This window comes from Dendrobium catenatum, unplaced genomic scaffold (genome assembly GCF_001605985.2).
Source record: "Dendrobium catenatum unplaced genomic scaffold, ASM160598v2 fragScaff_scaffold_211, whole genome shotgun sequence".
Classification (NCBI taxonomy): domain Eukaryota; kingdom Viridiplantae; phylum Streptophyta; class Magnoliopsida; order Asparagales; family Orchidaceae; genus Dendrobium; species Dendrobium catenatum.
This window is the reverse complement of record NW_021318673.1, coordinates 1578817-1595419: the sequence shown is the minus strand read 5'-3', so window position 1 is coordinate 1595419 and position 16603 is coordinate 1578817. Positions and strand designations below refer to the sequence as shown.

The 16603-nt window shown below is 33.0% G+C and overlaps 2 protein-coding genes across 2 annotated transcripts in view; both read right to left on the bottom strand.

The window, feature by feature from the left end:
* Positions 1–1058: 1058 nt before the first annotated feature.
* Positions 1059–10048, bottom strand: LOC110101200 (high mobility group B protein 3-like). Its single transcript, XM_020828999.2, has 8 exons — positions 9893–10048; positions 8706–8797; positions 7716–7841; positions 7549–7606; positions 7403–7447; positions 6103–6183; positions 5926–6009; positions 1059–1337 (listed from the first exon to the last, which is right to left on the bottom strand). The coding sequence occupies exons 2-8, from the start codon at positions 8777–8779 to the stop codon at positions 1305–1307; spliced, it is 501 nt and encodes a 166-aa protein (XP_020684658.1). The 5' UTR covers positions 8780–8797; positions 9893–10048; the 3' UTR covers positions 1059–1304.
* Positions 10049–11984: 1936 nt separating this feature from the next.
* The window catches only part of LOC114579173, a 38981-nt gene continuing 34362 nt past the window's right edge, over positions 11985–16603 (bottom strand). Inside the window, exon 3 of the mRNA XM_028692997.1 lies at positions 11985–12473. Within this exon, the coding sequence (XP_028548830.1) occupies positions 12001–12473 (473 nt within the window). The 3' untranslated portion in view covers positions 11985–12000. The remainder of the gene's footprint in view (positions 12474–16603) is intronic.

Below are 16603 nucleotides of genomic sequence, written 5' to 3'. Positions count from 1 at the left end.
ATTTATTATGATGTTTTATATTTTATAAATTTTTTAAAAGAATTAATTCTGTTTTTTTGCTTGATTGATTCTCATCATATCGAACAAACTACATAGAAAATTCCAACATACTCTTCAAAATGGAAAAAATGCTTAGGCTTTACTTCGGACAACTTTCTTACTACATTTTAAAACAACTTTCTAATACAACTACTAAAATTTTTATACTAAAACAACGAAACCTTAAAAAGCAACAATTTCTATACAACAAACAGCAGCTTTCTAATATAAAAATTTCTAATTTAACAAAATTTTATGCTAAAAAAAACTGCTTTAAAAAATAATAATAAATGATCTCAAATGAAACTTAAGTGATTTATCAATTCTCTTTCATAACCGATGACACTAATTTTATTTTAGAAAACCATCAAATGGATGCTTTTTATTGTATCCTATCATATCATAAGTTGTTGACTCTCACCACCACTCCAATACAATCACTCCAACTATTCTTCTAAGTTTGCTACAAAATCATCTTCACATGCTCATTTATGGCACACACTAATTGACAATCAATTATATTTTTTGCTGCCCAAAACTTACAGATCCAAATAGCCAACCAAGCTGAGATTATACAAAATTTACCACCATATCTTTCCTACTCTCTTTACCTATGATTCTTCATGATAATATCTTGTTGCATGCTCTAAGGCATCGTTTGGGATGTTTTTTTTATTGCTTCTTAAAGCAGTTTTATAGCACAAAAGATTTCATTTTTATACTAAAAACTGTTTTAAGAAACAGGAAGAAAGTAGTCCCAAACGAAGCCTAAATTGCTTCCCTAAACATTGATTACTTATAAGGCTAAATACAAACATGAGACATAAAGCAAACTAACCATAACATAGCAGACACTTCTAACAAGTGATGAGTATCAATTAAAGCTTCGTTTGGGACAGATTTCTTCCTGCTTCTTAAAACTGTTTTTAGTTAAAAATTAATTTTTTTTGCATTAGAAAGCCGCTTTAAGACGTAGTAAGAAAACCGTCCCAAACGAAGTTTAAATGTGTGGAGCAGAATGGTGAGAAAAGGGAACTAACTTAATAAGAATCTTAAGTTGAACAAATTTTAGAAATGCCTAGCCACTTGAGCAGGGGAGGGAGCAGATGATGAACAATTATATAGAAACACAGGATAAAAGTACCACAGCCATTAAAGCTATAACATAAACATCACAGAAGTAAGCTTTGCCCCCTAACATACCAGAATACAAAACGCAGGTTCTATATTATGGATCAAAGCGACAGATATCAAAGCCACAAGCTTTACTCCTCATCATCATCTTCTTCTTCTTCGTCCTACAAATATCCATCATCAATATCAGTATAATCAAAAACTGCAACTAAAATGAAAAATCATTGTCAATTTAAGGATGAATGTAGCCAAGTAATGAGAGGGAGGGGAGTGAATGATAAAGAGTGATATGATAATCTACTTTTTCAGAGATTATAATTTACTAAAAAGGGAACATTGACATTATATGATATTGCTATTGGTGCGAATTTAATAAATTATGTGCCAAAAGAAGCTTTTGTCACGGAATCATAAAAGAATGTAATGATAGAATTGGTAGGAAGAAAGCCATGATACAATTCAATATTTACAACTCTGGAGTAAGCCTTGTTTGTTATATCATAAAAGCTTATTTTTTCCATATGATTTTTCCTAGGACTGCCAAATGAATCTAGATGCAGTACTCCATGGTTTTACAAGCAAGCATCCTTTGGATCTCTCTACAAATCTTTAAAAGTATCTCCTCTTAGAAGTTGTTCGATTGATTGCCTGCCTACAATATTATAGTGACAAATATTAATTTATATTTCATCTCATCCCCATATAGAATAAGATTATCATCATGATAAATCTTTTGTCATATAAAGACAAAAAAAATCTTTGATATCAAAAAGCAACAATATGATTAGAAAGACCGTTAGAAGAAATGAATTATCAAATAAAAAAATCTTTAACATTATATTGAGAAAAGCAGGCCGTTACAAGTACTACAACAACAACAACATCAAGCCTTTGTCCCCACTACGTGGGATCAGCTACATGAATCCTTTTTCGCCATTGTGTCTGGTTAAAAGTCTAACTTCTCATTTAAATCTAATAAAGAAAGATCATTTCTAATATTTTCTAACCAAATCTTTTTAGATCTACCTCTACCTTTCTTAACATAAGGTCAAATCTAATACCTCAACTTTCCTAACCGGGTCATCGGAAGGCCTTCGTTTAATATGACCAAACCATCTAATGTGACTCTCTCTAATCTTATCTAGGCCGTTACAAGTTTAAAGTCAACGGAAGGCCGTTACAAGTATTGAGAAAAAACAGCTACCACATTTAAGACTAAACATATTAAGATATACTAACATTTCATCTCAAAAACATTGAAAATATATTAGCCCTGAATAAACTGAGATTTGATAATCTAATCACTAAACCCAGCATAATCACTATAGGCAACCAACCTTGAGGGAGTGTTGAAATAATTTCTAAATCTATGACCAACACCATTCCTTCTATAGAAATCTAACAATCTGTTGATAATAACTTTCCATCTACAACAATTCATGGACAACAGCTTTTCAACTACAGCAATCTAACAATACTACATGCAATGGAAAAGCTTGATCAAATACTACAAATTATTTAAAATACTGAGGTCTATGACTTTGCAATAGATTTCAATCAGAAGTAGAACAAGAGAGATATTTACCTAATTATAGGAAGAGTAAGTGGTCGAAGAGGAGATCAGCTCATATTATATTTGGCTTAAAGAATTGTTGATAAGGCATCATGAGAGATTTCATAATATATTTAAAATATCACATTTTTTTTTACTTATTTACATCACATTCTTGAATTATCTCTTGGAGTACATGATTCCCAAAGAACTAACATTCGTGAGATCCATCAAAGATAATGATGAACATTATATATCATATTTCAATGATTGTATTGAGGTTAGCAATGGCACATATGTTGATATTTTCATCCTTGTCAACTATCAAGTGTCATATATTGGATACCAAGTCACAGCCTTACAAAATTTTATGGATGTTCATGGTTCTAAGTTCTAACAGATATTTCATATTTTATATGCCAACATAGGAGGGTTCAAAATAAAATTCCCTATCATCGAAACCCTAATTTTTCAGATATTTCTCCATAAGCATTAAGACCACTCCATCCTAATAAAATCCTACCTTAAAGAAACAATGATTAGTTTCATGTTGAAATAAAGTTGATACTCATAACAACCCCACATCATACTCTTGAAGAAGACAACAACACAATCAACTTTTATTCTTAATGAGTTCTAAATTCTAATGATTTGGTAATAACATATGCAATATATGGGCTTGCTAATTCATTTGAAAAAATTGGGCATAAGTTTTATGAATAAGGAAAAATTTGATAGCACGCATAAATATCCCAAAAGTTTAATCTAAAGAACAATCAATTCAAAAAAACCAAAAGCACAAAAAATTGCTCAACAAACAAACTCACGTTCACAAAATGCCTGTTTTTTTTGTCATATTTTTTAAGGTGACTTCTTCACTAAAATATGCTCAACAAAACTCAAGCTAAACAAACTGCCAGATTGTCCGCTTCGTGAAATATAAACAGAGATGCTTAATTCTCTGAAGTTGGACTTACTATTCAAAGACCTTCATAGTTTTTTTTTTCAGTCTTAATAGCTAATATTACATTCATAATATAAAACAAAGATCATCATAGTATTCAAGGAAATTCATCAGCTTAAAAAATAATATTACCTTCTCAATGGTATATTCAAATGGTAAATGTTTACAAAATTGTGTCCAATAATCTTTGCTAAGGAATTAGGGTAAGAAGTTCTAATCATATCAAGCACTACATCTCTAATACTATGAAGTAAATAAAAAAGAATCACTAATTAGGATAATTCAACCGTTCAAAAAATTGTTAATCAGCAAAATCAAAGTATAAAGTGCATTTAATGTCATATTAATCTATTAAACAACAACAACAACAAGCCTTTATCCCACTATGTGGGGTCGGCTACATGAATCATTTTTTCCTCCATTGTGCCCAGTTAAGAGTCAAATTCTCATTTAAAAATCTAATAAAGAAAAGTCATTTCCAATATTTTCTAACCAAGTTTTATTAGGTCTACCACTACCTTTCTTAACATAAGCCAAATCTAATTGATCTTCTCTCCTAATCGAGTCATTGGAAGGCGGCCGCTTTATGTGACCAAACAATCTAAGGCGACTCTCTCTAATCTTATCTGCCACTGGAGCAAATATGTTAAAGTCCAACAAAATTCTTTACAAATTCAAACCAACATAAATGTCACTTTCTAACATGAATGAGCACGTAAATTATCTAATCCACCAAACAGAAAGGCTACATCACATTTAATGACTACAAAATTATTACAAAGAAGTGTAGTTCAATTATTTTTCATCCAATGACTACAAAATTCAAGCATGCCAAATATAGAGCCCTTGTGAGAAATGATCTCAAACTTCATAGATGTGAAAATGTGACAATTGTTCAATGCCAGAACCTATAAATTACTTCCCTTATAAATATCAACTTGGACACCGATTAAGGTTTGTGGAAGTGTACAATCAAATATCAACTTGCCATTCCATATTTCCAGAACTAATTCTCGTAAGGGATTTGAATAAAAAGATAAATGAAGCACGAAAGTTTTCTATAAATTAAATTTGAAATATTTGTTATAATAAGAATCATTTTAGAATTAAACAACAACAACATAAAGCCTTTATCCCACTATGTGAGGTCGACTACATGAATTTTTTTTTTTTCCATTGTGTCATGTTAAGAGTCAAATTCTCAATTAAATCTAAAAAAAGAAAGGTCATTTCTAATATTTTATAACCAAGTCTTTTTAGGTCTGTCTCTACCTTTCTTAAAGTAAGCAAAATCTAATACAACTACTCTCCTAACCGGTCATCAGAAGGCCTCCATTTTATGCGACCAAACCATCTAAGGAGACTCACTCTAATCTTATCTACCACTAGAGCTACTCTAACCTTTTTACGTATATGCTCATTTAATATCCTGTCTAAGCCACTCATCCACCTGAGCATCCTCATCTCTGCAACACTTAACGTAATACTATACTTCTCTTTTAATGGCCAACATTTTGCGCCATAAAGCATTGCGGGGTCTCACCACCACCTTATAGAACTTTCCCTTAAGTAGTTTGAGGGATACTTTCTATCACACAACAAGCCCGATGCATTCCTCCACTTCTTCCAACTTGAATTCTACTAATAATATACCCATCTATTTCATCATCACTCTGAATAATAGACCCCAAATATCTAAAACATGTACTCTTATTAATGACTTGATTGCCCAAAGTCTCAATCCCCCACTAGATTTATTACTACTAAATTTTTTTTGGGTGACAATAACATGAAAATAAAACTAATGGACAATAAATTTCTTTTTGGTGAAGAATAGAAAAGCATACCAGTTTTAAAGGAAGCCAATTCACGATAAATTAAGGGACAAAAAAAAAGATCAAAGCAAAATTTAAATTTAAAATAGAGTGTAGCCCATGTATCAAACTTAGAATTGGAAAACTTACAAAATAAAAAGATACCAAAATAAACACATAGTATGTTGTACCAAACATTCAAGATAAAAATGATAAAAAAGGAAAAAAAATGAAGTTGTCGTATGAAGGAAGTGATCAACATGACGGAGCTTAAATTTTTATTTCTTAAAAGGAAAGATAATAAATAGAAAATAAAAAACATCTTTATAGGAACGGAAAAGGGCCAAAGAATGCAACATTCTAGTCCATTATGATAGATGGTCCCTGTCCATCAAAATAATAGCATCGCAACAAATGTCTACCTCGCCACTTTCCTCATCATCTTCGTCATTAACTTCAGACTTGGACCTATCAGAGTCTTCATCACCTTCATCAGCATTGCTTTCCTACAATGTTAAAAATAAAAAGATGTAACGTCAAATAATGAGGGGAAGAAATACTTTGAAATTAAAAAAATGGAAACTTATATAATCAATTACCTGCTTCTTGTTATATGCTGAAATTTGTTTTTCATATTCAATCTTCCTTTTTGCAGCTTTGGCTTCATAAGGAGCTTTTTCCTGAGCAAAACACAAGAAGTTGCTTTAAGTGAGATTTTTTTATGGAATAGAAGTAAATGGTGATTTTTCTACGTTCAAACAATGCCAGGAAAGGGTAAAAAGCAAATAATAGAGAGAAAGCATGATGTCAACAGCATAAGGACACACACTGTTATGAAACCCAAACCTATGCGATCCAGGATGGTTTAGGGTTTTAGTTTTGTAATAAAACAAGAATAATATACTGAATGTAGATTAAACAAATAAAATTAGAAATTGTAGATCAAATACCGTTGAATAAATAAAAAACTTACTTTCTTGATACAAACTAGTAAATACAATAATTATGATTGGAATTAGGCTAAAGCTTAGATTGGGACAGCTTTTTTGCTGCTTTCCAGAACGGCTTTCTAGTACAAAAATTTCTAATTCACGAAATGTTTGTACTAATAAGTTATTTTAGAAAGCAGAAAAAAAAATGTCCCAAACAAAGCCTAAATCTAATTCAAATAACCGACCGAGATAGAAAAACAGGAAAAAGTTAACCGCAAAACACATCAATAATTCTAATTAGGTTAACTCAATTAATGGCTGCATCATATTGTTATCTCTATATATGTCACTATGATAATGACATTTCTTCATAGGATATTAATTATGCTCCACAGTAGTTCAATCCCAAATAATCTTAAATTTCAAACTTTCATTCCATCAACAAAGAACAAAAACTAACAATCTGGGAAAGAAAATGTAATACTAAAAGTGTAAATCATCATAATATTCTTAGGCAGAAATTGCCCTAGAACAATTGTAGTACCATAACAGATATGCTTATACCAAAATCATTGAGTACATAACAATCCACAAGATGTGCAGTTATGATAACAGAGAGTTGAACAAACATCCCACATTAATTTTATCGAAAATAGCAACCCCATATAAGTATTTCGATAGGAAAAGAGGTGGATCTCAAACTATAAGCAGCTAGAGTTCTTGAAGACAAAAAAAAAACAATAGAGATGCGACTACAATCACATGGCACTATGGATACCAATAGCTCGTACTACACAACACATCCAACTTGAATTAAACTATTAAGAGGGTTTAAAACATAAGCAAAAACTTGGGATCCAAAAGAAAAAAAATAAATCAAACATATATCATTAGTGCATTATATTTATAGCAATTACTATCTAGCAATTCAATATTCATAATTATACAAGAAGATAGATATACATACCGCTCGAGTCAATGATTTCCATTTCTCTCCACCAGCTTTACCAACCTTAAGATTAATAACAAAAGTCAGATAAAATGACAAAAAAAAAACTAAATGAAGTTGAAACTCATTTTTCATGGATTATTTTAGCATGGATAATTTCTTACAACTGATACAGCTTTGACATTAGGATGTTCTCGCTTATAAATCTCCCTGAACTCTTCCCTGCAATGTTCTCATGCAAACAAAAAGTTAGATTATTAAATCATTAAGCCAACAATGACTGAGATTTAGTCACATAAACAAGTATAAAAAATACCAAAAAGTTACTTACAAAAAAACAAAGAAAGCGCTGGCCGGCCTCTTTGGTTTGTTAGGGTCCTTTTTTGCCTTCTTATTGTTGTTAGCCTTGCTCTTACTACTCTTGTCAGCCTTCACAGCAGCTTTGCGTTTTCCAAGCCTTGTGAATTAAAAACAGCATATGCAATCAAAGTACATGAACAACTTAGTTGATTTTGGGAAATAATAAGCACACTAATCATCATAAATACCACTCTCAAGATAAATCATCTTTTACATGAGTAGCAGGGCATCAAACAAGGACAATGAAAGATAACAAGAATAATACAGAAGAAATAGCAGCTGTAAGTTACTATCATATACATTACATCAATTAGCAGCGCTAGGTTTAACTTTCACAACAATAACAACAACAACAAGATCAAGCCTTTGTCCCACTATGTCAGGTCGGCTACATGAATCCTTTTTTGCCATTGTGTCCTGTTAAAAGTCAAATTCTCATTTAAAACTAATAAAGAAAGATCATTTTTAATATTTTCTAACCAAATCTTTTTAGGTCTACCTCAACCTTTCTTAACTTAAGTCAACATGTTTTAAAAATCATTCATTTTCATTCCACGGGATTACTCGTGGTTCTAAGAACACATTAATTCCAAATGGTGATGTACAACCATAAAAGAAGTTCCTGATAACAAAATTGTATCATTGTTTCATAGGACCTTCAATTCCTATCCTCCATGAAAAAACTGTTAGTGCAAAATTTATGATTAGGTTCACAATACCTTAATTTCAATCATGGTCAATGTTCAAAACAATAGGATGTGTGAGTCGCAACACGGTTGCAAAGAGTGCAAAGAGTACCAAACGTGAACATGCACCATACCAGCTACTTCTAATGATACATGGATTGAGGGATATGGATCATCCCATACTAAAAAAATATTTTCAATAATGAAGAATTCAAAATAACCGATGTATATGTTGAAAACTGTTAATGCTAGAAAAAAGTATATCAGGGGATAACCTGTCATCAGATGGCTTTAGTACTTCTGGAGTTTCCTTCTTGGTTGTTGTCGCCTTCCCCTTCCCTCCTTTCATCTTAGGTTAGAGAGTTTCCTGCCATAAGAGTATAAATTTGTATATCTAACATCATGAAAACTAGAGGCATTACAAGCAGAGAAACCATAAAAAAATGAATATTAAGTTACATAAAACACGTCAAAAATGTCCAACAAAAGGTGCATAAAACATGTCCCAAAAAGCGGGCATGCAGGTCTAGATTCTATACAAAAGCTCTTGGAAAATGGGGTTCTCAACAGGAAAGCAGACCGATATCAAAGAAAAATCATGACGCAAAAATGTTAAAATTTTGAGGAAAATCAGTTCAGACAACTTGAAATCTTATGAAACTGAAAGATTGGTCCAGTCAGAAACATAGCTCAAGGAGAAATGACAATAAAGCAATGCGTGCGCCTCTAAATTTCTTAGCTATCTTTCACAAACTAGATGGTCTTTGCTTCTTTATACAGCTTTGAGAGCAGATGTTCAATATATACTAAAAAAATAAATCCTAACACAAATGTTCTCCAGAGCAAGAAACCTACAAGTGAAATACAAATGTTCAGCAGAACAAGCTTTTCCAACATCATTAGGTGAAATCCATCAAACTGCTTTTTCGAAAAGGTACAAAATCAAAACTTTCTATCAAATAGCATATTTGTATATGACTTCGGCTAATTCCGCAAGGACGATGATAGTACAGTACAAATCGTAATCAAAGCTAGGGCCTTTCTCTGTTATTATAGGAACTTCTGCCCAAGCAAAGATTAGAAACCAAGGTATACGCAATCATAACCCCTAAAAAATATAAACCCCAAAGACAGCAAAAACTCTACGAACTTAAAAAAAACAAGTCACAATTATAAAAAGTAAAAAAAAAGCCCCAATATGAAGTGGGGAGAAGCAAGCCTAAAAGAAAACAATATAGAAATTAGAAAATACACGAAAGGAGAAATAGCGCCATTAAAAAAAAATCAGATCTGAGGCATCAAACACTAGGTATATTACTTCAAATCAATCGAAATCATTAACTATCCAGATCTGATGGAAAGTAGGAGCAAAAACTTCTTAAAAAAAAAGAAAAAAAAAACGGAAAAAAGATCACGAAACTTATTAAAAAAAAAAAAATAGAGCAGAGAGAGATGCCCAGACCTCGGAAGCGGGCAAAAGATGGGAACCACTCTACGAGCACGCGAGGCCGAACAAAGAAGAGCGAAACAAGCAGGAACAAGAGGAAGAGCAACAATAGGGCAAAGAAAGCTACTAGAGAGAGAAAGAGAGAAGTCTGACTAGCCGGCCGGTGGAGCAACCGGAACAACGGGTAGATAGACCATATGTCGGTTCGTTATAAGGCCAGAGCCACGGAACACGGGTTACTGCCGGTTGCCCACCACCTCGCTGGTATTTTTGTGGGGATCGACGGAAGGTCACGTGCCGTATCCAGGACCCTTCGATTAGAACAATTATTATCTCCTCTGATTCGGCCCTCTAATAATATGTGTCACATCCGCTTACTCTTTACCGTGCCGCCTGACAACTTTACCCGGACTGGAACCCGGGAATGATATGTTCGCATATTGCGAGGTATTTGCTCGATATTGCTTAGTAGTGCTAGGTATTGCTTGGCAATAACGAAAAATATCGCTCAATGAAAACAAATACCGAGCAATACCGAGTTGTACTGAGTTTTTCTAAAAAACTCGGTACAACTCGGTATTACCCGGTATTTGCTCGGTATTGCTCGATATTTGCTCGATATTGATTATTGCCGAGCAGAATAGACTAATACCTAGCAATATCGAGCAATACTTAGCAAAATCGAGAAATACCGAGCCATCCTGGGTCCGTTCCGGATCGGGATGTCAGGGCACACGGTAAATAATGAGAACGCGTGATGCGATTCTACTGACGGCCGAACGTAGAGCTACATCCTGTAACCGGACCAAATAAAAGTTCCTTCGATTAGGACCAGCCATCTAATTTAGTCTATAGACTGTTATATGTTGTAGTTAACAGGGATAGTCACGGCTCAGTTGCCGCTCCATGATTGTTTGTCTTATTAATGTTTTAGTCGTTACGGTCGTTTTTGCTATTTTGGTTTTCTGAGAGGCTTTTTAAAGCTTCTTATGGCTGTTTGCACCGGGCCTTTGTTACTCCAGCCCATGCAAGTTTATTAACTCTTATTGAATTATTAAATTAAGCTTGATTGTTGGACTCGGTTTTTTAATTTTAAATTAAAAAAAAAATTATTTTTTAAGATTTTTTTTTTATTTTTTAATATACATTAATTTAAAAATATTATATATGTAATGGTAATTTAAATTAATTATTATTTATTAATATATTTTGATTTAATTTAATGGCTCAACCAGCTTTCAAACCGAGTCAAACTGAGCTTGAGCTTGAGCTCGGGTATACGTTCGGGATTGAACTCGTGATTTGATAAGTTCGACTCGGGAACTCGTTAACAAAAGTCGAGCTCGAACCGGCTCAGCTTACTTACACCTCTAGTATCAACCCATTAGTAAATATAATTGAACAATTAGATTTTATAATTAAATCAGCATAGCAGATAAATACAACTAAATTACTAGCCAATATTGTTAAATTATTAAATTTTGAAAATATTTTTTTCTGCTATAATTATATTTATGAATGTAAAATAATTTAGTTATATTTTCTAATCATTTAATTATATAGTTTAATAATTTAGTTATTTTGAAGGACATGTAATGCCCAAAATTAAATACAAATGTTATAAAAATGAATAAGCTGTGATACAAAATATATCAGAATATTCAAAACACAATTTCTCATTAGTCACAATTTTAAAGGGTCTATAGGATTAATACATTAAGATATCTAATTTAATTTTTTCACATCGCTAATTTTATTTATTTTAAAATTAGGTAATTTGTATAGATACCCCCAAGAATATTATATTTATGCATTTAAACATATTGCTTGCTATTTAATTATCTGGCACATAAACCTCTATAACACATCAAACGTACCGTTATGTTTGTTAAATTTCGTCAAGCTTTCATCTTTCCTCCGAGGAAAAGTATGAAAAATTATGATCTAGGAGAGATTATTCTGTGCAGATGCTGGACTATTCGGAGGTAAATCAAAATGCGTCACGTCACCCGATACGTAGTGGTACACGATATCGATACACAACAAAAGAGTGACGTTGCACGTCCTGATTCATATTTGAACGGCGTCCTGTGTCCGCACAGAATAATTTTTCCTGGTGACCTTCAAGATGATGCAAAAGGACACAGTGCAGTTGGAAGTGATGCAACATTCAGAGAAAAAAAATGGAAAATCAGTTCACTTCTTTCACTCAAACATGACATCTTCGACGAACCTGCAGCTAGTAGATCAGCAATTCTTGGGCGCCAACCAGTAGGAGGTCCACTGATGTGAACCATGAAAATCAAGTTACCTGATTTAATGGAAGTCAAAACCTGTGTGTTTAAGAATTGCAGTCTTTGGAAGGACCAGTAAAGACTTGGTGCCAATGGTCGAAACTCAAAGGGCAACACTTCCTTTCCAAGGTTTTCTACAACCTGTGCAAGCTCATTACAGCGTCTCTCCGTTTGAAGATCTTCACAATAATCTGCATGAACTCTCCAGACAGCTTTTGAGGAATTGGCATAAACCTCTTTGGTCAGCTTCTTTGTGTCTGGCCTCAAAGCAGAGATCTGACGAGAACTTCTGTTGGCAAAACCTATAACAATATTAGAAGTCATGGAGTTGGCTCGGATGCATGAAAGCAAGATTTAAGAAGTGCTAAGAGTTTAATCTCGTTCATGGTCTCGTAGTTAACTTTTTCCAGCTAATTCTGAAATGAAATCCACTGTACCTTCTCAGCACTTGCTTATTGATCCACGCCCTGCCAAGCCTAAATCTATTTTGTCATCTACTACTTGGACATCCATACTGCAATCAATTCGTAAATTCACAACAACAGGGATTCAATTAAAATCAAATTGATCTTGAAATTTGGAAAAAGGATTGTTCTTTCAAATCAAAACAACAGTCATGGATGGATATGGAGCTTTCTGTTAGACCGATACTTGTTGGACTGGTCTAGCTGGCCCCTTGCCAAGGGCCGGACCATGTTTACATAAGGCAGGCGACAAGAGAGAGGGAGAAGGGGATGGGGTCCACTAAGGATTCAAATTCAAACAAGTTGGAGCCAAAGGAGGGGGTGGCAAGGGCTAATATATAATTTGACTTAATTGTTTGCTAAAGTAAGAAATAGGGGTTAGGGTTAGGGGTTTGCTTTGTTTTGTGACTGATTTAGGAGTTCTTGTTCTTGGTGTTTTTGACCCTAGATTTGTCTAGGAATTGGGAGAGAACAATCCTTCTCTCGAATTGAGGATCAATTGTATCTTGCTTTATTTATTCCATTGGTTTGGTTTCTAGAATAAAAACTATTGTTTTAGCTTGTTTTTCAATAGATTTGTGGAGTTTTCTTACTGTTTTCGTCAATCTTGTTAGGGTTTATTTAAAATATTCAAGTATTTCCTATCAAAATGGTATCAGAGCAGTTTTTGGGATCGTTTGTTGGCTGTTTTTTGAAATTTCAACTACAGTCATTCGGCCGGAGGAAGGGTTTCTTGCTGTTTTTTGGATCAATATCCATATTTTTTTGAAATTACAAAAATTAGGGTATTGATGGTGGTCAAGAAGGTAGATGCATCAGCTCGAATGAGGTTTAGTTGATTTTCCACAGGTGCAAGCCCCCGTGGTTAATTATATCTTAGACCTCAACCTAGAAAAACTATCAATTAAGGATACTATATTATTCTCTTCTTCGTTTGATGTGTAATAGGGGTTCCTAAGTTCTATTCCAAAGAGGATAAGCTCTTCTCTTTTTCTTTAGTGATGATTAGACATTTTTAAAACATGTGAAGATGTGATTAAAATTTTAAGTTTAAAAGATCAAATATTAATTTAACACCTAAGCATAAATTATAGATCTAGCATTCATTTATGATCTAAAGAAGAAACACTGAGGGATGAACAATCTGGGCTTATGCTTGCTTGGAGTGAGCTGTCAGCTAACATTCTAAACACAATCAATTGTCATATATATACAAGATAAGAAGACTATATCCTACGGAATCAAGGATTTTGGTTCGAAGATTTAAATCAGGGATACATAAAATATATAAATGAATTCACCAAACGTCGTGTATGATGACACATGAAACAAATGCATAAATAAAATCTTTTATTCATTATTTAAAATATAAATACAATCCAAGGTCTGATGAAAAATAAAATGGCCAACCTCCACAACAACATGTTTGATTTTATACATATGAAACATGTAGATCTAAATACATTTGCTTATCATCTTTTGGCTACAGATTTCCTTATAAAATTTCAAAATGGAATACCCTCCATAAGAGATGGAATTATCTTTTGAAATCATATATATATATAAGTAAATACCTTTAAATCTACACAACTCTTAATGCCTTACATTTATATTTGGGTCTTTGTATGTGCATATGCACCTAAGTACATTCTACTTTGAGTCTTCTTTTACAAGCATCCTAAATACATTATACTTTACACTTCTATTTTGCAACAAAAAGAATGAAAAATAAATATGCATGCATGAATGTAACGTATATGCATATAATTTAATAAACTAAAGTGCGCCAACAACAACAACAACAATATCAAGCATTTATCCCACTACGTGGGGTCGGCTACATGAATCCTTTTCTCCATTGTGTTCTATTAAAGGTCAAATTCTCGTTTAAATCTAATAAAGAAAGGTCATTCCAAATATTTTCTAACCAAGTCTTTTTAGGTCTACCTCTACCTTTCTTAACATAAGTCAAATCTAATACCTCTACTCTCCTAACCGGGTCATTGTAAGGCCGCCATTTTATGTGACCAAACCATCTAAGGCGACTCTCTCTAATCTTATCTTCTACTGGAGCTACTCCAACCTTTTCACGTATATGCTCATTTCGTATCCTATCTCTAAAGGTAAAGCCACTCATCCACCTGAGCATCCTCATCTCTGTCACACTTAACTTAGTATTATGCTTCTCTTTTAATGGCCAACATTCAACACCATAAAGCATTGCAGGCCTCACTACCATCTTAAAGAATTTTTCCTTAAGTTTGAGGGGTACTTTTCTATCACACAACAAACCCGATGCATTCCTCCACTTCAACCATCCAACTTGAATTCTGTTGATAATATCCCCATCTATTTCATCATCACTCTGAACAATAGATCCAAGATATCTAAAACGTGTACTCTTATAAATGAGTTGATTGCCCAAAGTCACAATCCCCTCACTAGGTCTATTACTACTAAAATTACACTCCATATATTCCATTTTAGATCTACTCAAGCGAAAACCTTTAGTCTCTAAAGTTGACATCCATAATTCAAGTTTACCTTCAACTCCCTCTCTAGTCTTATCAACAAGAAGAATATCATCAGCAAAAAGCATACACCAAGGTACATCCTCTTGCAAATGTCTAGTGAGAACATCCATGACTAAAGCAAAAAGATATGGGCTTAAGGCTGATCCTTGATGTAACCCAACCGAAATAGGGAAATACTTGGTCAATCCACCTTGTGTTTGAACACAAGTAATAGCTCCTGCATACATATCTTTAATGATTTGAATATAAGCATTATTGACTCCTTTCTTATCAAGAACTCTCCATAGCACTTCTCTTGGAACTTTATCATATGCTTTTTCTAAATCAATAAATATCATATGTAGATCCTCCTTATTTCCTCTATATTTTTCCATCAAACCCCTGAATAAATGTATGGCTTCCATAGTCGACCTACCCGGCATGAATCCAAATTGATAAAAACAAAAATTTTATTTTCATTTAGGGTGCTAAAGTCACTATAGTCCATCTTACTTTCACAATTTTCATTAAAAAGTTTAACAAAATATCTCATCAACCTTTGTTGAATATCATCTTCTAAGAAAAGTATTTTTTGATCTTCATCCTTAATACACTTCACTTGAACTAAATCCTTACTACTCCAATCTCTTTGCTTGGCTAACTTATACATATATCTTTCTCCCTCCTTAGTATCTAATTTATTATATAAATCACTAAAAGCTAAGGTCTTTGCATCGCATATTGCTTTTTTAGATTCCTTACGAGCCTCTTTATATCGTTCCTAATTAACAGAATTTTTAAAATTAAATCAATTTTTATAACAAATTTTCTTATTCTTAATCTTTTCATATACATTTGAATTCCACCACCAACTATTTTTACTATTAGGAGCTTATTCCCTTTGATACTCCAAGCACATCTTTTGCAATATTCTTAAAATCACTAGCCACTTTTTCCACATAACATTAGCATCCTCATGCCCAGATAAAATCTTAAGATCTAAAATCTTACTCTTAAAAATATTTATGTTAATATTCTTTAAATGCCCCCATCTAATCCTAGAATATCGTTTTACTTTATTTTTTATTATCTGCCCATATAATCTAAAGTGCGCCGATAAAAAAAAATAATTATGCATGTCATGACATCTAGAGTACTGAAAATAAATAACACACCAAAGGTACTCTCCAAGAAAAGGTACCCGCATCATACCAAAACATACTAACAGCCTAACCTAAGACTAGAGTCAGTGATCATAACAAATAAGTTCTAGTGTATGTAAAATGTCGTGTGTTTTTAATGTCCTTGGGAATTTGATGTTCATTTGCTCTTCCAACAAGTTTATTTGTTTGCTCAAGGAATTTTTAGTTTAAGTTTTAAGTTTTAGTATCTTAGTATTTTATTAGGTGTTAGAGAGTTTGTGAGAGGATTTTTTTAGTTTTAATTTACTTACAC